Genomic DNA, 20,841 nt, shown 5'->3' with positions numbered 1-20,841 from the left:
AGTGGTTTCACGCAACCACCGTTTTAGGGTGCTCATGAATTCAGACCAAGCGTGGTGGGGATGGCTAGTCTCTGGTCCCTGGTGTCTCCATTGGGAGACTCGAAGCCTGGATGTGAATCGACAGCTGAGGGCTGGAATCACTTGGAGGCCCCTGGACCAGAACCGCAAGCAGGACCTCCCCGGGTGGCCCGGGCTTCCTCACAGGATGGCGGTCTCAGAGCACTTGGACTTCTTCCAAACTCAGGGCTCCAAGAACAGGTGTTCCAGTGAACAAGGTGAGGCTGCATCACTGCATCACCCTTTATGACTCCGCCTCGGATGTCACCTAGATTCTGCCATGTTTCCTTCGTGAACGCAAGTCTCAAGCCCCCCCCAGACTCAAGTGGAAGGCGCAGTGGACCCCACCTCTCAACGGGGCCATGTTCTAAAACTGCTACGAGCACTTAAAATTGTCAAGGCAAATAGAAAGTTCCCCTTGTTGGCAGGAGGCACAGGGAAGAACTAGACAGGACTCACAGCCCAGGAACCAAAACCGTTACCTCTCAGGCGCACAGGCAGCCAGAGAGGAGCCCTAATCTGGCTTGGCTAGTCAGGGCAGGCTTCCTGGAGGAGGTGACGGCACAAGGTGAGTCTTAAAGAGTGAGGGATAGGGGCGCCTGGGTGGCGCAGTCGGTTAAGCGTCCGACTTCAGCCAGGTCGCGATCTCGCGGTCCATGAGTTCGAGCCCCGCGTCGGGCTCTGGGCTGATGGCTCAGAGCCTGGAGCCTGTTTCCGATTCTGTGTCTCCCTCTCTCTCTGCCCCTCCCCCGCTCATGCTCTGTCTCTCTCTGTCCCAAAAATAAATAAACGTTGATAAAGAGTGAGGGATCAACCAAGAGAAATGGGAGAGGGCAACCAAGGACAAGGAGAGTAGCGACACTCACACTGGGAGACTTGAGAGGTGGGTTGGGGCACTGACTGTCTGGGCTTAAATCCTGCCCTGCCCCTTCTCGTGGGCAACATTGGGCAGGCCGCCTTGCCTCTCCGAGCCTCAGTTTACGGTAAAACAGGAGTGATAATAATTGCACTGTCTTCAGGGGGAGGAAATGCGTGCAAAGTGCCGGCCCGCTAGATAGAAAAACCCCTCAAACTGTCAGCTCTGCCTGGGAAATCAAGGATGGTGGTCATCTGGCTCTGGTTCCCTGGGTTCTCCGATGAGGAAGCAGGCAGAGGTTTTGCCCAACACCAAGTATAGAAGCGGGGGTGGGGGGGGGTGGGGGGGCGTGGGGAGGACCTGAATCACACACTCACTCCTCACCCCCCAAGTTCACTTGGGGGAGGAGGTGTCCTTCTTCCTTGTACATGCTCTCATCCGAGAAATCTTGCCAGGCCTCCAGAGGGGATCCCCTGACCCAGAGGTGGAGCCTTGAAGACGGGAGCAGTCTCTGCCCTGATAAGGGCTTCCCCGCCCCCCACCCCCCATCTCCCACCCCTGCATTCTCCACGTCCCCCGTTCAGCATGAGTTCCGGTAGATTTTATGGGCCGGCCACAGCAGACAAATGGAGAAGAAAAACATCCCTCTGGAGCTCTGCTCCGCTCTCAAAATCTGATTTCCGCTCAGCCGGAAGGAGGCTGGGCTGCTTTAACCCTCTGTGGGAGGGGACCACGGGGTCTGATTCAAGACCTTCCTAGCTCCCTGCCTTCCAACAACACAGACTCTTTCCTTCCCTAATGGTTCTTACTCTGCGCCTCCCCAACCCTGCCCAGGGCTCACCCTCCCCCCTCCCTCTCTAGAACTGCCTCAAAGACCCCAGATCCCAGGTTAGGGTCATCAGCAAAGCGTCCACTTACTGTGAGCATGTGATACATCAAGCGTCTTATAAACATGGGCCCTGGAGCAGTCTGGAACAGAGTGGGAAAGAACATGCGTGGGAGACTCAGACAGAAAGGGGGTCCAGCTTTGTCTGGTCTCGTTTGTCAGATTTGGGCAAAGTCCTTAACCTGGCTGGGTTCGAGCTTCCTCATCTATAAAATGGGCTTAATAATAGGATCTATCTCATAAGGACTGTTGTGAGGAGTCGATGAAAATAGGCATGTCACGTGTTCAGTATGCAACCCTCATAAATGATGGTTGATGTCATTGCTACGACCCCCTCCCTTCGCAAACCATCATCACCCCCACTCCCCAAATGAGAAAAGCAAGGCTCTTGGGATACACCGTATCTGCTCAGTGTCTCACTTCCTCCAGTTATCATTAATCAGGACCACAAGTCCTGAATGGATTAAATAATACTGTCAATCCTTATGTTTTCAAGTCTATTTACTTTGAGAGAGAGAGAGGGAGAGTGTGCATGTCTGTGCACGCATGCATGGGAGAGGCAGAGAGAGAAAGAGAGAGAGAGAGAAAAAGAGAGAGGGAACCCAAAGCAGGCTCTGCATGGACAGCACAGAGCCCCACGTGGGCCTCGATCCCGAGAACCGCGATATCACGACCTGAGCCAAAATCAAGAGTGGGTTGCCTCACCCACTGACCCATCCAGGCGCCCCGCTGTCCACAAGTCCTTATTATTCAAAGAGTCCATACTAACGAATTTGCCTCCTCTCTAAAATGTACTTGCAACCCTGGGGCGCCTGGGTGGCTCAGTCGGTTGAGTGTTCAACTTCAGCTCAGGTCATGATCTCACAGTTGGTGAGTTCGAGCCCCGTGTCGGGCTCTGTGCTGACAGCTCGGAGCCTGGAGCCTATTTCGGATTCTGTGTCTCCCTCGCTCTCTGCCCCTCCCCCACTTGTGCTCTGTCTCAGAAATAAATAAACATTAAAAAAAAATTTTTTTTTTTTTTTAAATCAACTACTCTCAGGCTTTTGGTGCTTTTAGGTGTGAGGATATTCCAGAGGCACTGGAGTGAGCTACAGTCACCGTTAGTATTGCTGTGGGACAAATTACCCCACCACTTGGTGTCTTAAAACAACCATTTTCTTATGCTCACAGATTCTGTAATTCAGGTTTTGTAATAACGGGCACAGCAGGGAAGGCTTGTCTCTGCTTCCTGATGGCTGAGGCTTCAACTGGAAAGACTCGACAGCTGGGGCTAGAATCATACGAAGGCATCTTTACTCACATATCTGTCCCCTGGGCTGGGAGGACTGGAAGAACAGTACAACTCATCAGAAGCATCTCCATGTGGCCTGGGCTTCCTCTCAGCGTGGTAGTCTCCAGGCATTTGAACTTGCTCCATGGCAACTCTGAGCTCCAGGCAAGAGGGTTCCAGTGAACCGGGCAGAAGCTGCATCACCTTTTATGACCCAGCTTCAGAAGCCACAGGGGGGTCACTTCTGCCAAATTCAAGTGGTCGAAGCAGCCACAAGCCTGCCCAGACTCAAAGGGGAAAGGACATAGACCCCCCCCCTTGGTGGGGAGAATGGAGGTCATGTTTGTAAACCACTGGAGCTATTAATACAGACTTAAGAGAATGAGAGACTCAGGGGCACCTGGGTGGCTCATCAGTTAAGCGTCCGACTTCACCTCAGGTCATGATCTCACGGTTCGTGGGTTCGAGCCCCATATGGGGCTCTCAGCTGTCAGCACAGAGCCTGCTTCGGATCCTGGATCCTCTCTGTCCCCTTTCCCCACCCCCCCACCCCTCCCCCCCGCTCCTCCCTGCTCTTTCTCTTTCTCTCTCAAAAATAAATAAACATTAAAAAAAGAAAAGAAAATTAGAGATTCAGGTCCAACTCTTGACCTGCTAGTCTCCTAGCCGGGCCATCTTGGGCAAATTGGTCAGTTCCTCAGAGCCCTGATGTCCTTTTCTGTACCATGATGGCAATTACGGCCCCCAGCTTCTACCATGGAGAAGATGAAATGAAACAATGTATCTGGCACAGAGGGCACCGTAGATGGTGGTGTTACAGACATCATTCACGTTGAGACCCGGATGTGTTGATTATGTCTTTGGCTGCACGTAACAGAAACCCAATAGACTAGCTTCACCAAATAGGAATTTTTTTTAACTTTTCAAGAGTTTAGGGACTGGTGTGGCTTCTCAAAGAAATCATCAAGGACTCAGGCCTTCTGGATTTCCATTCTGCCATCCTTAGCATGTGACTTTTGTCCTCATGGCACCACGTTGGCTGCTATAGCTCCAAACATGGCGTCTCCATTCCAGGCAGGAAGAGGCTGAAGGTTAAGGGGCAAACCTTCCTGGGAGACTCTGTAATTTCATTTGGGAAAATGGGTCTTTCCCTGGGGGCTTCTCTCTTTATCTCATTGGCCACAATGAGCCACATGGCCGTCCCTTGCTGCAAGGAAGGCTGAGAAAGGGAATGTTTATAACTAGACCCACTGCTGCCCAGGACAAATCGGGGTTCTGTTGATGGCAGTGGGGAGGGGCTGGATATTGTGTGTAGGTAACAGTGTCTGCATGTCAATCTCAGAGAGCAACCTACAAATGGCTCTGCTGTGCCAGCATCACCACTGACCACAGAGGATAGACCGAAACACATCTTCATCATGGGGTCTCTTATTTAAGGCAGCTGAGACCCCCTAAGCTTGATCCGGGAAGCCTTTCCAGACTGCTCTAGGTCCCTGATCTTGTTCTTCTCTAAAATCTTATTGTCTGGGCTGAGCTAGTAAATCTGGAATGGGGGTGGGGGGGAGTATGATCTGATGTCAGAGTTCTCCCGGGGCCACTCCCCCAGCCTGCACACACCCCTCCCCCACTATCTAGCTTGCAGAGGGGAAGAGAAATGCCCAAGGGCACGATCAGCAGCTGAGTTCAGGATGGGCCCCGGGCCCCTGACACCTGGCCTTGAGGATTTCAGCAGGCCGCCTTGAATTTTCAAAAGACTCCTTCAATAGTGGTTTCATTGAGCATCCTCTTGCTCTTCTGCGGGAGGGATCTCAGTGACCGTGACCGTCACCTGGCACAGGTGTTAGGGCCAACCTGAGCCCGGTAGGTGGCCTGGGAGGGCTGAACTATTGAGCACTTCCTTCAATGTCATGGTCTTTGAGCACCGCCCAACATTTCTTTGGAGGGATGGAGCTGAGGGAGGGCACCCATCGCTATCTCAGCTTCCCTTCGGTAATTGAGCAACTCCATGCTGGCCCCAAACTTGCATCCCCTACTCAACAAAATCGGAGTACGGCAGCTAACGGGCCCTTTCTCCCTAGAGCAGAGTTCTGTAAGCATCTAAGCTTCAACTACCCCCAGAGTGGGGCTCTTCCCGCCTCATTCTCACCACAAGCAATTTATCAGACAATTCCTGTCCACTCCCTAGCTGTGTGACCTCAGGCAAGTTACTTAACCTCTCTGTTCCTTAATCTACCCCCTCTGTGAAATGGGACTATTAATAGTACTTAGTGGGTGATCTCGCAGCCCATGCTGGGCTCCGTGCTGGGCATGCTGGGCTCCACACTGGGCATGCTCAACTCCTGCTTAGGATTCTCTCTCTCCCTCTCTCTCTGCCCCTCCCCCACTCACACACCTGGTGCTCTCTCTGTCAAGAAAAAAAGAAAGTACTTAACTCATGGGGCTGTTCTGAGGGTTAAATGAGAAAATGCACTCAAGTGCTTAGAAGAGTATCTGGCATGTAACAATCCCTCAATAATAATAAATTGTTATTATTATTATTATAATTATTTTCATTTTCATTGCACTTTCCCCTCATAGAAGTGCCACGAAACACATTTTTTTCTCCCAACATGTAACATTTCCAATGATGTTTTAGTGTCCCTTAGAGAGTAGGGCTCTGGGGAAATGCCTGGAAGTCCCCTTCTTAACCCAGCAGTGCCCGGTAACCAATGCCCCCTACTCACTACCACCTTGCTCCTATCAGACATGCTCTCAAGAAAGGGTAGGGTAATACCCACTCACACTAAGGCGGACATCACTGATAACAGCCTGGAGAAATGTCTATAGTCTCTATTAGGTAACTGACGTGGGGTGAGGGTACGGGTTTGGGTGGGAGGGTCTGTGGTCACATAAGCCTAGAAAATGCAGATTGGATTGAAGCCCGATGCGTTGATTTGCTGCAGGATTTCTCAGAACCTTTAACATGTGGGAAGCGCTACCGTTCTCTAGAAGGGGGATGCCAAATGTAGCTTCCCAGACTTTTAAATCATGGAAAGCTGGGCACCTTCCAGAACACTAGCTTCCAGGAGTTCAGTCTTGAAAAACGACGGCCTGGAGGGTCCTTGAAGGAGTGAGCTCCAGGGGTGGAATCAAAGGCACCAGCCCCATGCCAGAGGAGCCACGTGACGGAGGTCAATGGCGCTTTCTCATTAGCCTGAACAGCGCGACAGGAGAAAACAAAACCCGGCATCTCTGTGGCTGGATGCTCAGTACGTGCCGAGTACTGACCTGGGTCTTGGGGGAAATTGCCATCAAGCCACCTTCTGCTTGCCTCGCTTAACTGATCGTGGGACCTTGAGAAAACACCTTGTAAAGGGGCGCCTGGGTGGCGCAGTCGGTTAAGCGTCCGACTTCAGCCAGGTCACGATCTCGCGGTCCGTGAGTTCGAGCCCCGCGTCGGGCTCTGGGCTGATGGCTCAGAGCCTGGAGCCTGTTTCCGATTCTGTGTCTCCCTCTCTCTCTGCCCCTCCCCCGTCCATGCTCTGTCTCTCTCTGTCCCAAAAATAAATAAACGTTGAAAAAAAAAAGAAAAAGAAAAAGAAAACACCTTGTAAAGAGGAAATAATGCCAACAGTGCTCGTACAGCACATATCGGGTGCCAGGACTGTCCCGCTTCCTCCTCACAACCACGCTCTGCAGGCAGGCTCTATGACGATCCCTGTTTTACAGATGAGGAAACTGAGGCACAGAGACACCCAGGAAAATTTTCAAGACCATACAGCTGGTAAGTGGCAGAGGTAAACCCAACCCATCAGGCTCCCCAGTCTGCAAACTGAACCATCCGACACTGTGTTAACTCCAGAGATAACACCTACGGCAGACTTTGCTAGTTGTGACCCGATAGCTAGTCTTCTCTTCTTCTCTGCTAATTAGAAACCCCACGTCCGGCCAAATGGGTGGCTGCCTGCAATGAAGACTACATTTCCCAGCCTCCTTTGCAGTTAACCTCTGGGCAAATACAAGATCTGGTCAATGGGACAAACGCAGAAGTGAGGTTGTAACTCCCAGACAGGTGTCCCCAAAGGGTGGAGTGTGCCCTTCCTCCTTCCGCTTCTTTCTCCTTTTTTTCTGGTCGGAAAGCAGACCGAATGGCCCCTGCAGCCACTTGGGTCCATGAGACAACTTAGAGAGCGGAAGCCACATTCGACGGGGCAAAAAGATAGACAGAGCCTGGGTCCCTGACACCATCTGCTTTAGCTGTGTAAGGTTGCATCACCAAAGACACTAAACTTAGGGACTCACAACACCGATAATTATTTATTGTCTCTGCCTTGGCCTTTCTGTATTATCTTGGCTATTTTTCGCAGTTCCTTTAGCTCAGGAATCCAGGATCCACATCCAAGGAGGCTTACTCACACGGCTGGCAAATTGGTGTCGCCTGTAGGCTGGGGACCTTGGTCCCTCCCTACGTGGGCCTCTCCACAGGACAACTTGAGTGTCCTCATCACAGGGTGGCTGCTGTCCCCAGAGTGAGTGATTCAAGAGATCAGGGCAGAAGCTCAGTGCTTTCATCAGCTAGGTAGAAGGCACACACTATCACTTCTGCCAGATCCTCTGGTCACACAAGTCAGATGTGATTCAGTGCGGGAGGGTCTACACAAGGGGGCAAATACCAGGAGACTAGGATCACTGGGGGCTACCTTAGGGGCTGGATATACCACAGCACAGAACGCCAGACCTGCAAATGCCTTGAATATGAGACAGAAATATATTCTTATCTTGCCTGACTGAACTTAAGATGGCAAGTAATAGGGGCACCTGGGTGGCTCAGTTGGTTGAGCATCGACTTTGGCTCAGGTCATGATCTCGCGGCTTGTGGGTTTGAGCCTCGCATCGGGCTCTGTGCTGACGGCTCGGAGCCTGGAGCCTGCTTCGGATTCTGTGTCTCCCTCTCTCTCTGCCCCTCCCCCGTTCATGCTCTGTCTCTGTCTCTCAAAAATGAATAAACATTAAAAAAAGATTTATAAAACTAAACATACTCTTTTTTTTAATTTTTTAATGTTTATTTATTTATTTTTTTTTTTTTTTCAACGTTTATTTATTTTTGGGACAGAGAGAGACAGAGCATGAACGGGGGAGGGGCAGAGAGAGAGGGAGACACAGAATCGGAAACAGGCTCCAGGCTCTGAGCCATCAGCCCAGAGCCCGACGCGGGGCTCGAACTCACGGACCGTGAGATCGTGACCTGGCTGAAGTCGGACGCTTAACCGACTGCGCCACCCAGGCGCCCCTATGTTTATTTATTTTTGAGAGAGAGAGAGAGACAGAGCGTGAACAGGGGAGGAGCAGAGAGATAGGGAGACAGAATCCGAAGCAGGCTCCAGGCTCCGAGCCATCAGCACAGAGCCCGATGCGAGGCTCAAACCCACAAGCCGCGAGATCATGACCCGAGCCGAAGTCGGACGCTCAACCGACTGAGCCACCCAGGCGCCCCAAAACATACTCTCATCATACAATCCGGCCCCTTGGTAGTTACCCAAAGGAGTCGAAAACTCATGTTTAGTCAAAAACCTGCACACAATGCTTATAGCGGCCTTATTCATAATGGCCAAACTTTGGAAAAACCAAGATGTCTTCCGTAGGTGGATGGGCAAGTAAGTTGTGATACATCCAGACAATGGAATATTATTCAACGCTTAAAAAAATGCGTTATCAAGCCGTGCAAAGACGTGGAAGGAACATAAGGGGATATTTCTAAGTGAAAGAGTCAACCCGAAAAGGCTACGTACTGTATAATTCCCACTATATGACATTCTGGAAAAGGCAAAAAGGAGACAATCCAAGGATCAGTGGTTGCAGGGGAGGGGTGTAGACGAACAGGCAGGGTACCGAGGATTTTTAGGGCAGCGAAAATAGTCGGTGTGATACCATAATGATGGTATGATGACAACATCATTATAAACATTTGTCCAAATCCACAGAATGTACAACACCAGGAGTGGATCCTAAGGTAAACTGCAGACTCCGAGTGACAATGAAGTGACGATGTAGATTCATCGATTGTAACAAACGTGCCGCTCTGGCGAGTGGTGTTGATATTGGGGAGGCTGTTCATGTGGTGGGGCAAAGGGAATATGGGAAGTCTCTGTACCTTCTCAGTTCTGTTGTAAACCTAATACTGCTCTTTAAAAAAAAAAAAAGGGGGGCGCCTGGGTGGCACAGTCGGTTAAGCGTCCGACTTCAGCCAGGTCACGATCTCGCGGTCCGTGAGTTCGAGCCCCGCGTCAGGCTCTGGGCTGATGGCTCAGAGCCTGGAGCCTGTTTCCGATTCTGTGTCTCTCTCTCTCTGCCCCTCCCCCGTTCATGCTCTGTCTCTCTCTGTCCCAAAAATAAATAAACGTTGAAAAAAAAAATTAAATTAAAAAAGAAAAAAGAAGTCTTTAAGGGGCGCCTGGGTGGCTCAGTCGGTTGAGCGTCCGACTTCGGCTCAGGTCATGATCTCGCGGTGAGTTCGAGCCCCACGTCGGGCTCTGGGCTGACGGCTCGGAGCCCGGAGACCGCTTCGGGTTCCGGGTCTGCCTCTCTCTCTGCCCCTCCCCCACTCGTGCCCGGTCTCTGTCTCAAAAATAAAAATAAAATATTAAACATCTTTAAGAGAATGAAGTCTTTGAAGATAGATGTGTTAGAGCACGTGTCCTGTGCAGGGAAGGAAATGAGAATGAGGAATCAGAGACAACAGGAGAGAAATCAAAAGACAGTGTGATCAGCATACCAGACTTGCACCGGGTAGAGGAGGAACAGCAAAGCGGGCTTCACCGAGAAGCTGCACTGAACTTTGGCAGAGGAGTAGGGCTGTTGGTAAGATGGAAGGGTTGAGCGCTCCAGGCAGGGAGAAGAGCTGGGGCAAAGGCAGAGCTGGCCTCAGAGAAACTCTGAGTATTTCGGGGGGATCGAAGCCCAAGGTACCCTGGCCAGGAAGGCAGGGGGGCCAGCTGCTGCCTCTCAACCCGTAGGACCCTCCTCCTCTTACCCGAGGGGCTCCTACTCAGCCCTTCAGCCTCTGTGTTGCCAGAGAGGCCATATGGCCGGGGAAGGGGGTCTGACTGAACTGAGCTCCCCTACGGCCCACTGTGTGACCTCAGGCAGGTCACTTTCCACTCTCGGAACGTCAGTTTCTTCATCTGTAAATTGGGAATAATAATGACACCTACCTTGGAAGTTTGTGACCCAGAGGAAGTGAGACGAGCAAAAACACAATGTCCTTGCCCCATGACACTTATATTCCAGTGGAAAGAGACAAATAAACGTGCAGCATGTTCACTGCTGTGTTTCCCAAGAGCCGGAACTATGCCTGGCACATAGTAGGTGCTCAATTAATATGTGCAGATGAATGAATGAACGTGGTAACAAATGCTATGGAGAGAAGGAGATCAGGATAAGGTGGAGAGGGAGAGCCACAGGGATGTTGGAGGGGGTAGGAGCAGTGAGGGGCAGTGGGGGAGGGGGAGCCCTCCCTTAGGAGGTGAAATTTAAGTGAAGACTTGGAAGGAAGTGAGGGAATAAGCTATGGGGATATCCAGGGGTGGGGCATACCAGGCAGAGGTGGGCTCCACAGGTGGTGAGGAGGCCAGTATGGCTGGAGCAGGGGACCAGGAGACAGAGACAGAGGATGGGAGGAGCTGAGCCCCTTCTGTGTGAGCTGAGAATGTGGCAAGGGCCCCATCGCTGCTCCCAGGGGCGAGGCTGAGAACAGAGTCAAAGCTGCAGGTCCTGGGTTGCTCCTCTATCTGGGGCCGTCCCCCAGGCCCCCAACAACCTCAGCACAACGTCCTCTCCCGTGTTGAGTGCTCGACATGTGCCAGGCCCCGGCTTTACTGGCATGAACTCACGGAACCATTACCAGCCCTCGGAATGGGTGCTATTATTATCCTCAGTGTCCAGAGCAGGAAACTGGAGACTCCAAGAGGCAGCTACCCTCGAGCAGGACCCGGGGTTCTTTGATGCTGGAGCCCAGCTTGCGCCTACCACATTGTCCTGGAATTCTTTGTTTACAGCTCGCCTTCCCCTCTTGGCTGCAGAAGGCCCAGCTCAGTCTCATTCATGGTTTTATTTTACTCCCAGGGTCCCTTGTGTCAAAACCTGCCTGCGGAGCGAGTGAGTGAATGAATGAGCCTACCAAGTAAGCCCTCCCTGGCTTCCGGGCCCGGTTCATGCCCCCGGTTGGCTTCTCCAACCAGGAGCTGCAATGGGGAGGGGGCTGGACAGAGGAATTTCAAGCTGCCTGAGGACTGAGAGCAGAAGAGAGGGGGAGCAGGGGGAGAAAGTGAAAGTGAAGGGAGCCGGGAGCCCCTGTGAGGAGGCGCAGACAGGGAAGGAAATCTCCCGGTAATAACTCATCGGCTCAGGAAGCAGCAGCCTGGCCTGGGGCTGCGTGTGGGACTGGCCCTGTGGGGAGGGGGCCGCACAGGCTCCTTCTCCTCCTCCCCAAAGCCCAGCCTGGCTGGGGTCACGGTCAAATGAGGAGGGGTGGAGGAGCCAGGTGTGAGAACAGAACTTCCCCTGACATGGGGGGAGAGGGGGAGGGGAGGGGGGGAATTTGAGGACTTCAGGGGCGGCTCTTCCAGCAGCCAAGGGAAACCCTCGAGCTCCCCTCCCCCATTCTGGCCTGGGTGGGGGAAGCCAGGAAAGCACAGTGTGGCAGAGCTGGGAGGCATCGCCCAGAAAGGAAAACAAGCCCAAACGCACCTAGGAACCTTTCGTCTTCACTCCCTGTGCCCTGTCCACCACACAGATGCGTTAGGGTTGAAGAAGAAGTTATTTTCAAGGCCAAGCCATACTGGTTGGGCAGGTCCCCAGGATGGAGCTGGGCAGGGGGTACGACATGGGACCCCACCCGCCATCAACAGTAATTCTTCCCAGGGCCCCAGAGAAGAAGAATGTGTCAGGCTGAACAATCTAGGTTTCCCAGGAGGAAGGAAGGCAATGAGGGAAGACAGTAGTGCCTCCCCCCCCCCCACCATGTGTGTGGTGGCATTCCAAAGAGGGAGGGGGCATGGGTGTGGAGCCAGGGTGGGATCGTGGGGAGTGTAGGAAAGCAATTTGCATTTTAAAAAGTTTTTTTTTATGTTTTACTTTAGCTTTTGGAGGGGAGGGGCAGAGAGGGAGAGACACAGAATGCAAAGACAGGCTCTGAGCTTTCAGCACAGAGCCCGACGCGGGGCTTGAACCCACTGACCGCGAGATCATGACCTGAGCCGAAGTCAGAGGCTTAACCAACTTAGCCACCCAGGTGCCCTGGAAAGCAATTTGCATTTTATTGGGGGGGGGGGGCGGTTAGCGGGACAGGGGTGATAGTGAAGTCACAGGCTGGGGTTAATGACTCCACTCACTTCTTGTTAAGACTGAAGGCCAGAGCTCTCTCATCTGTAAATCGGGGTCGGGGGTACCCCCCACAACTTCAGCAAGGAGCAGTAAAGATCAGTAAAGTACTCAGCACAGTGGGTGGCACAAGGTAGGACGTCAACCAAAATGTCAATTCCATGAGGGCAGAGTTGGTCACCTCTCTATTCTCAGACCTAAAACCATTCCTGACATAGCAGGGATCCAAGAAATACTTGTTGAATGAATAAATGAATGAATGAATGAATGAAGCTACTGGCGTTTGTGTGTGTTGTTTTTGTTTTGCCTTTTTTTTTTTTTTTTTTTAAGTTCGCTGTTAAGGATGTGACACTGTGGAATCCTTAGTTGGAAAGATTCCAGTGTTTCTCTACGTGTTCTTCGTGGACACCACCCTAATGCAGATTCCTCGGTCCCATTCCAGACCTGCTGAATCAGAACGGGGGGGACCCAGGAATCTGTCCTGTCAACAGCCCCCTTCCCCAAGTCTTTCTTACACAAACGAAAGTTGCAGAACCGCAGTATTAGAATGTGAAGGCGGGAAAACCCCAGGCTAGTTTCTCTGCAATCCTCTTTGGGAACGAGGAAACTGAAGCCAAGAGAGTCCCCCTGCGGGTCTAGACCGCGGATAAAGGGTCCAGACCTGGGCACACCCACCCCAAACCCCCAGACTCCCAGACCCCCCCAGCCCCTCGCCCCGCTCGCCGGCGGGGACTGAAGCCTTCAGGGCGGGTCACTTAGCTCGCGGGCTGCTTTCAACCTGGGGAACCGGGGGCGCGGGCGCTTCGCCATTGGCCGGGGCGCGGCGGGCGCCTCCCCATTGGCCAGGGAGGCGGCCTCCGCCCCCGCCGGGGCGGCCTCGTGATTGGCCCCTCCCCGGCTATAAGGCGGGGGCCGGCGGGGCCGTGGGAGCGCGCGGCAGCGCACGGCGCGGCAGACGCTGGGACGCGGCGCACGGAGGGACGCGGCCGGGCGCCCATGGCGTTCGCGCTGCTGCGCCCCGTCGGCGCGCACGTGCTGTACCCAGACGTGCGGCTGCTGAGCGAGGACGAGGAGAACCGCAGCGAGAGCGACGCGTCCGACCAGTCGTTCGGCTGCTGCGAGGGCCTGGAGGCGGCGCGGCGCGGCCCGGGCCCCGGGGGCGGGCGGCGGGCGGGCGGCGGCGCGGGCCCCGTGGTGGTGGTGCGACAGCGGCAGGCGGCCAACGCGCGGGAGCGGGACCGCACGCAGAGCGTGAACACGGCCTTCACGGCGCTGCGCACGCTCATCCCCACCGAGCCGGTGGACCGCAAGCTGTCCAAGATCGAGACGCTGCGCCTGGCGTCCAGCTACATCGCGCACCTGGCCAACGTGCTGCTGCTGGGGGACGCGGCCGACGACGGGCAGCCGTGCTTCCGGGCGGCCGGCAGTGCAAAGAGCGCGGTCCCCGCTGCCCCCGACGGCGGCCGCCAGCCGCGCTCCATCTGCACCTTCTGCCTCAGCAACCAGCGCAAAGGGGTGAGTGCGCGGAGCCCCAGGACTGTGGCCGCGGGGCAGGGGTTGGCGGGGGGACGGGGCCTCCTAGGGAGCAGAAGAGGAGCAGGGACCCCAGTTGAAGAGAGGGGGAAGCGACAGGAAATTCGTCGGGGGGGCTGGGGGGGGCGGGGTGCTGCCCTCCAAGCCCAGGGTTTGGTGTGGATGGAACAGAACCGCTCGCTCAAAGTCCCCCAGACACAAGTGGTGCAGGAAAGCCCAGAGCTCGGGCATTTCTTTGAGAGCGGACATTGCTCGTTGAGAGACATCCCTTTCCCTGAAGGTGTGCTGGGGAAAGAGCGTGAGGAAATGGTCACAAAGGACATCATTTATTGGGCTCTTCCTGTGTGCGAGGTGCGTTCCTCGTCCCCTTTCACCTTCCCAAGAACTCAGCCAGTCAGGTAGTTATTCTGGCCATTTTATCCCTGATGAAGATCCGAGGCTGGGGGGGTGTGATCCCATGCCCACAGTTACTCACCTGGGAAACCGGGATGCAGGCTCTGTTGCTCGATGCGTGCCTGTTGCCCCGAACTACCCTTCCCAGTAAAGTAGTGGTCCCGCATCCTAAGACTTGACCCCAGGGCAGGAGACTGAGAAGCAAAAGGGACGCATACCCCCAGCTAAAACTCTGAGGCAGCCAGCGATGAGCAGGAGTGAAGACGGGGGGTCTCCTGAGGGCACCCCAGCCCCAAACGGGATGGAGTGTGGGGCAGAGTCATTGTTGAGTCCGCTAGACAGAGGTGGAGTTAGGATCTCGTGGTGCGTCCCACGCGCGCTGACAAGGATGAGAGCCAGCCTGGGAGCGGGCGAGGGGGGCTGGGTAGCGGCACAGGTTGCCTGGGGGCTCTCCTGGTTGAAAGCTGGCTCTCCTCCTGCCTGGGCCCCAAGGAGCCCGCTTCATCCCGCATCTTTCCCTCTCGGTCCTGGAGACTGGGAGAGCCCCTGAGGGGCCCACAGCCTTTTGGAAAGTGAAAGTCCACGAGGGATTGGAGCCAGGCCTCTGAGACCCCCATTCTTCGGTTCTTAACAGCTGCTCTGGGTCCCCCACTTCACTCTGTTCTGGGGAAGCCTCTGGGTCCTGGCCTCAGACCACCCTCCTCTGACTCATCAGACTCCCAGTCTGGCCGCTCACCCCCATGGCTGCTTCACATTCCCTGAGTCAGTTTTCTTAGGCTCTGGTTTGTACCCTGCCGCTCCCAGCCATGGGCCCTGGTCAGCGTTCCAGGCTGGGAGGGGAAGCCAGGTGGGCCGCAGGCCTCCAGATGTGAAGGGCTGGCTGGGCCCACAGTGATGCACTTCGCCTGTTCATTCAGTTCATCCAACCTTATCTACCCAACAGTCGCCTTTTGGTGGCCCTGAGAACATTCCCAGAGAAGCAGGTTGTGGGTGCCCACCCATCACAGTCAGGATCTCCCAGTGCAGGGGCAGGGCCAGACCAAGGGCATGGAGACAGGGACGCTGCACTCTCCTGGTGGGGAGGCGGAGCACCAAGGGACTGTCAGAGCCCAGAAGGTGCCCCCAGCCAGGGGCTGAACTCCTGACAGATGCTTGGGAACAGAGACAAGGCTGGTGAGGGGGTAAGGAAAGGTGTTCTAGGGACAGGGCACTTCGAGAGTTGGCATCAGGATGCGTGAGGTAGAGAAGGAAAGGGGCAGAGCACAGAGGGGAGGCAGCCTTGTTGGGCACTGATTTCGTGTGCTAAGCACTCTTCACATATTATGGTTAAAGCCCCTCAGTGGCAGTGGGAGAGGGAGGGCCTCTGGTTATCCCCACCTGCCTACCAATGCTGTCACTGGTTCGGAGACGCCGTCCGTGATGAGGTGAGGGTTCGGATTCAGGCCTGCCTGATTGGGAAGTGGGAAAGGTTAGTCGGGGTGGGGGACTGTAAGGGCAGGCCTCAGGGGAGAGGGTGTGCCTACCATATGCCCCAACACCAACAGCAGGTGGGGGAGTTCTTTCTGCTGGTTTCCACCTATCCCATGGATCCCAGGGACGCTGCCCGGGTCTGCCTGTTTCCCTGCAATCTGTCTACAGGACCAAGAACCTAGCCAAATTTGGCTGCAGAAGCCAGGCTCATCCCTACAGGCTCCTCTGGGATTAGGCGAGAGGGGCGATCCTGGCCAGCTCTGGCCCCTCGAAGGCTCCACTGAAAGAAAGCTGGCTGTCTTGTGGGGCCACTGCAGGGGCTCCCTTCTGAGCTTTGGGGGCCAGACAGCTCCAAGACCCAGAGTCTGCCACTCTACTCTGAGCCCCTCCCTCCCACATGGCTGAGGTGGGGGTCACCGTGGACCACCCTGTTCTCTGGAGCATCTTTCTGTTTAAGGAGGGGTTTGGTGTGGCCCTCTGTGATGGAAATAGCAAGTAGGAGATGGGAGTGGGGTTCTTGTCTCTCCCATTTCCCCTTCTGTCACCTGGGGGTGGAGCTGGATAGTATCATCTTGGAAGGCGCTCCCCAGTTGGCATAAGCAGCTCGGGAGCTGACGTGGCCCGGCGGGTGGTGGGGGCAGGGGGTACCGTTACCAGGTGATGCTGATAATGATACTTGTGAACATCTATTTAAAAAAAATTTTTTTAATGTTTATTTTTTGAGAGAGAGAGAGAGAGAGAGCGTGAGCAGGGGAGGGGCAGAAAGAGAGGGAGACACAGAATCCCAAGCAGGCTCCGGGCTCTGAGCTGTCAGCACAGAGCCCGACGCGGGACTTGAACATGTGAACCGCGAGATCACGATCTGAGCGGGAGTCAAGCGCTTACCGGGCTGAGCCAGCCAGGCGCCCCACTTGTGAACGCCTATTAAACACTTAGGGTGTGCGTGATGCTGTGCTAAGGGCTTCACCTATAAATACGTATAATCAGTCCTCACAGCACCTCCACGTTTCATGTGGGGAAACAGGCCCAGTGAGGTGAAGGCACCTGCCTGAGGTCTGACAGGTAGTTCGAGGCAGAGCGGGGGTTGAAGCTCAGATCTGTTTCACTCCAGCCCAGCTCCTAACCACCGTGCTTCCCAGAGCCCTGGGCGCTGAGTTCCTAGGGGCCAGAGAAGCTGGGGCCTAGTCAGGGCCCTTCTAAGTGCTTTTGGCACTTTGCAAGTCTCCTTCACAGCTGCATTTGCATGACGCTGCATCCTGGGGCAGCAGTAGAATCACTGTGTCCCCGCGTCATAGACAAGACACTGAAGTTCAGGGAGAGGAAGGGTCCCAGCGTTATCATGAGACCAGGGTCTCCTCGTGCCTGCCAGACTTGGGGTAGAGGAGTCCCGCCCCCTTCCCCCCCCCCCCCGCCAAAAAAAAAAAAAAACCCCTCTGCCCGTCCCAAGGAAATAGAGTGAAAGAGTGAGAGGCCAGTGTTTTTACCCCCCAGCATGCTACACCCTCTTCCTCCCCACTCCTGTCCCCCTTTCTCAGCCACTCCTGCCAGATTTGTGTGAGAAGCCTAAGCCCCAGGCTCTGCTGGGACGGTGGCCTCAGCCCTCAAAATAGCCCTGCCTGTGAATGAACATGTTGTCCCTGGGCCCGGAGAGCCTCGAGGGAGGCTGGGCTCACATCTGGATGGATCTGCCCCAACCTGGGCCCAGGGGCGGAGGGGACAGGGGGCAGAGCTCCCAGATGGTTGGCTGTTTCTCTAGATGGCTGAGAAAGATGCCTGTCCCGCCATCTCCTCGCCAGGCGTGGTGGGGTGAGCGTTTGCAGTGGGATTTCAGATATCAACGTGTCCTGGAAGCAGAACCGACTGTCGGACAACGTGGATTTCTAGCCCAGCTTTTTTACCAACTGGCTGGGTGCCTCTGGGCCAGGCATTCCGCGGCGGGAGCCTCAACAGAGGGGTTGCTCTAATGCCCGTGACCTCACTGACTTAGAGTGAGGATGAAACCCACGTGTCAGACCTCACAATACCGGGTAGGGACAACCCCTGCAGGGTGAGGGACAGGTGGCTTCGGGGGCTGCCAACATTTGCCCATCTTCCAGTGGGCACCACTGATTCAAGCAGCATTCGTCAGTGCCTGCTCCACACCAGGCTCAGGGCTACAGAGCGAAGGACTTTTCCCTACCACCCCCTGAGCCCCCAGCCTGATGGGGAACAAAAAGAGAGCGCGCCGTCCCCTTCTAAGTTTTATCCTGGTAGAATGTCCCCAGAAGTGCCGGGTAGTGGCAGGAAGAGAAGCCCTCCCAGGGAGACAGGACCAGAGAGCACATTCCTGGTGGAGAGAACACCTTAGGGAGGCCAGAAATCCACAGTCTACTTCTGAAGGTTGATGAGTAAGCCACTGGGCAGACGATGGGGCAGTGGGGAGGATCCACTGTGGGGTTTGTTTGTAAATGTAAAATATTATGATTTAAAATGTATTGGATTAAACAGAAAGAAGAAACAACAAATTACATGGGGAAGAAATGAAAAAGGTAAAATGTGGGGCGCCTGGGTGGCTCAGTCAGTTGGGTGTCCGACTTCAGCTCAGGTCACGATCTCGCGGTCCGTGAGTTCGAGCCCCGCGTCGGGCTCTGTGCTGACAGCTCGGAGCCTGGAGCCTGCTTTGGATTCTGTGTCTCCCTCTCTCTCTGCCCCTCCCCTGCTCATGCTGTCTCTCTCTGTCTCAAAAATAAATGAAAACATTAAAAAAAAAAAAAAAAAAAGGTAAAACGTTACATAGCATTAAAAAAAGAAAAAAAGTCTCCCTCCCATCCATCTTGCCTCCTCCTCACGAAATTCCTCTCCTCTGAGGAAACCCATTAGCAATTTCCCTTATGCCCTTCTCTCCAGAAATCTCAGCACACAGGAACATCCACTCGGTTCTTGCCTTTGTCCTTGAATGATGTTATCTCTCCAATATTCCCTATCAGTCCTGAAGAGTCTCTTCTGCCTTCTGCTGTGGAGAAGTTTATTGTGCGGCTGTGATTTATTTACGAGGTCCCCTAGTGCTGGACACAGAGGTTAGTTCCAGCGTTCATGGTGACCTGATCGAACTTCTTTCCTCCTGCAGGGTGGCCGTCGTGACCTGGGGGGCAGCTGCTTGAAGGTGAGGGGGGTAGCCCCCCTCCGAGTGCCACGGAGATGAGCCTAGACCCCTATGGCAGTTATTCCACGCAGGACCCCGGAGAAGGAGGCCAGAGGGCAGCCGCTGGTTGAACAGGGGAGAAGACCCCAGGAGCCCAACCCAAACCTCTTTCGTGTTGGGACCTGAGGACCACGGTCTGGGCCCATGACCCTGCGGGCAGGCTCCCTGGGACAGCTCCACCACACCCCAGAGAGCCATGAGGACCCATGCAGCCAGTCCCAGCCCTAGCTGGTCAGAGACAAGGCAGAACTTTTGGAAAAACAAAGACTGTTGGTGACAGAGGATGTGTGCATATCTGTGAATGAGTGTGTGTGTGTGTGTGTGTGTGTGTGTGCGTGTGTGTGTGTGTGTGTGTGTGAGAGAGAGAGAGAGAATTGGTGGGTTTAAAATAAAAAAGTATTTTTAAATAAAAGATATTCCCATCTGAAGAATGGGGGAGGGGGACTCCCGGCAGAGGTCGGAGGTGGCCTCTCTCCTAGACCCTTGACAGAGGCCCAGATGCCGCAGGTGCTCCCCTGTGCCCTGGAGGGTGTGGGGCCGGGGGACGTCAGGAGGACCCCTCTCCGAAAGTCAAAATGACTAAACTTTCCCCACAGTCTTCGTGAATAGTCACTAGCTGTCTGATGTGGTTGGCAAGAAATGTTAAATGTATTTATTTTTGAATAAGGGATGTATTTATTCACATGGTTCACAAGTCAAAAGGTACAAGAGGAAACATGGTAAAGTTCCCCTCCCTCGTGTCCCCCAGCCACTAGTTCTCCTGCTGCGGGCAGCCTTGGCCACCAGATTTTGTGATGTCCCATTCCCTATGAATAACCAAGCAAATGCAGAAAAAATATATATGTATGTATATACTTTCTTCCACTCTTTACCCAAACGGTAGCATGTCGTCCTTGCTTTCAGCTCCTTTGCATTCTGTTTCCTGATCTACGTTGGCTGTCATCCCAAGTCAGCACACAAAGGTAAAGGGTAGCCTCCTTCCTTTAGTAGCTACTTAACTCCACTCGAATGTTCTAGACTGTAACCCGTCCCTTCTCCGTGTCTTCACAGACAGGGAGCGTGTGCTAAGGGGGATATCCTTACCCCTGTTTTAGCTGAGATGATTTGGGGGGGCCAGTGACACCCAAAGGCATGTGGCAGGATGGTGATGTGAGGTCCGTCCACCCCTAAAGCCTTCCCCTGGCCCGGAGATGCCCCACTGGAGGGCCAGCCCCCAGGTCCCGGTTGTGCCCTAGCGGGCCCCGCGTGGTGAAGGCTGCTGTTTCCCCATTTCGCAGATTCAGCCAAGATGGTGATGGAGGCAGCGGGTCAGTAGAACCAGGTGCGCTTGGCTCTTGGGCTGGGACTGTCCCTGTGAGGCCAGGATCAGAGAGGCTCAGGAGGCTGGAGGGAGGGAAAGGCAGAGAGAGGGGGGGGGGGGCAGGTGAGGCGAAGGGCCAGGCAGCCACCCTTCCTTTCCTCAGGGTACACTCATGCCTGTTTTTTGAAGTATTTTAAAAAAAAATTTTTTTTTTCAACGTTTATTTATTTTTGGGACAGAGAGAGACAGAGCATGAACGGGGGAGGGTCAGAGAGAGAGAGAGGGAGACACAGAATTGGAAACAGGCTCCAGGCTCTGAGCCATCATGAGCCATCAGCCCAGAGCCTGACGCGGGGCTCGAACTCACAGACCGTGAGATCGTGACCCAGCTGAAGTCGGACGCTTAACTGACTGCGCCACCCAGGCGCCCCAGTTTTTTGAGGTATTTAACAAGCACTTGTAATTAGCGGTTACTGACTGAAGCCTGGCCAGTCTATGCTCCTATCCACTGGGCCCTGCCACCCACCGCACTTGACCT

General features: G+C 54.4%; 1 protein-coding gene across 1 annotated transcript; it reads left to right on the top strand.

Moving 5' to 3' along the window:
- The first annotated feature begins 13,345 nt into the window (after positions 1-13,345).
- TCF15 (transcription factor 15) lies at positions 13,346-19,880 on the top strand. The gene is made up of 2 exons (XM_045445026.1): positions 13,346-13,941; positions 18,929-19,880. The coding sequence occupies exons 1-2, from the start codon at positions 13,423-13,425 to the stop codon at positions 19,001-19,003; spliced, it is 594 nt and encodes a 197-aa protein (XP_045300982.1). The 5' UTR covers positions 13,346-13,422; the 3' UTR covers positions 19,004-19,880.
- The last annotated feature ends 961 nt before the right edge of the window (positions 19,881-20,841 follow it).

The sequence above is a fragment of the Leopardus geoffroyi genome, chromosome A3, assembly GCF_018350155.1.
Source record: "Leopardus geoffroyi isolate Oge1 chromosome A3, O.geoffroyi_Oge1_pat1.0, whole genome shotgun sequence".
NCBI lineage: Eukaryota > Metazoa > Chordata > Mammalia > Carnivora > Felidae > Leopardus > Leopardus geoffroyi.
The sequence above is the reverse complement of the archived record's forward strand: the minus strand, read 5'-3'. Positions and strand labels throughout refer to the sequence as shown.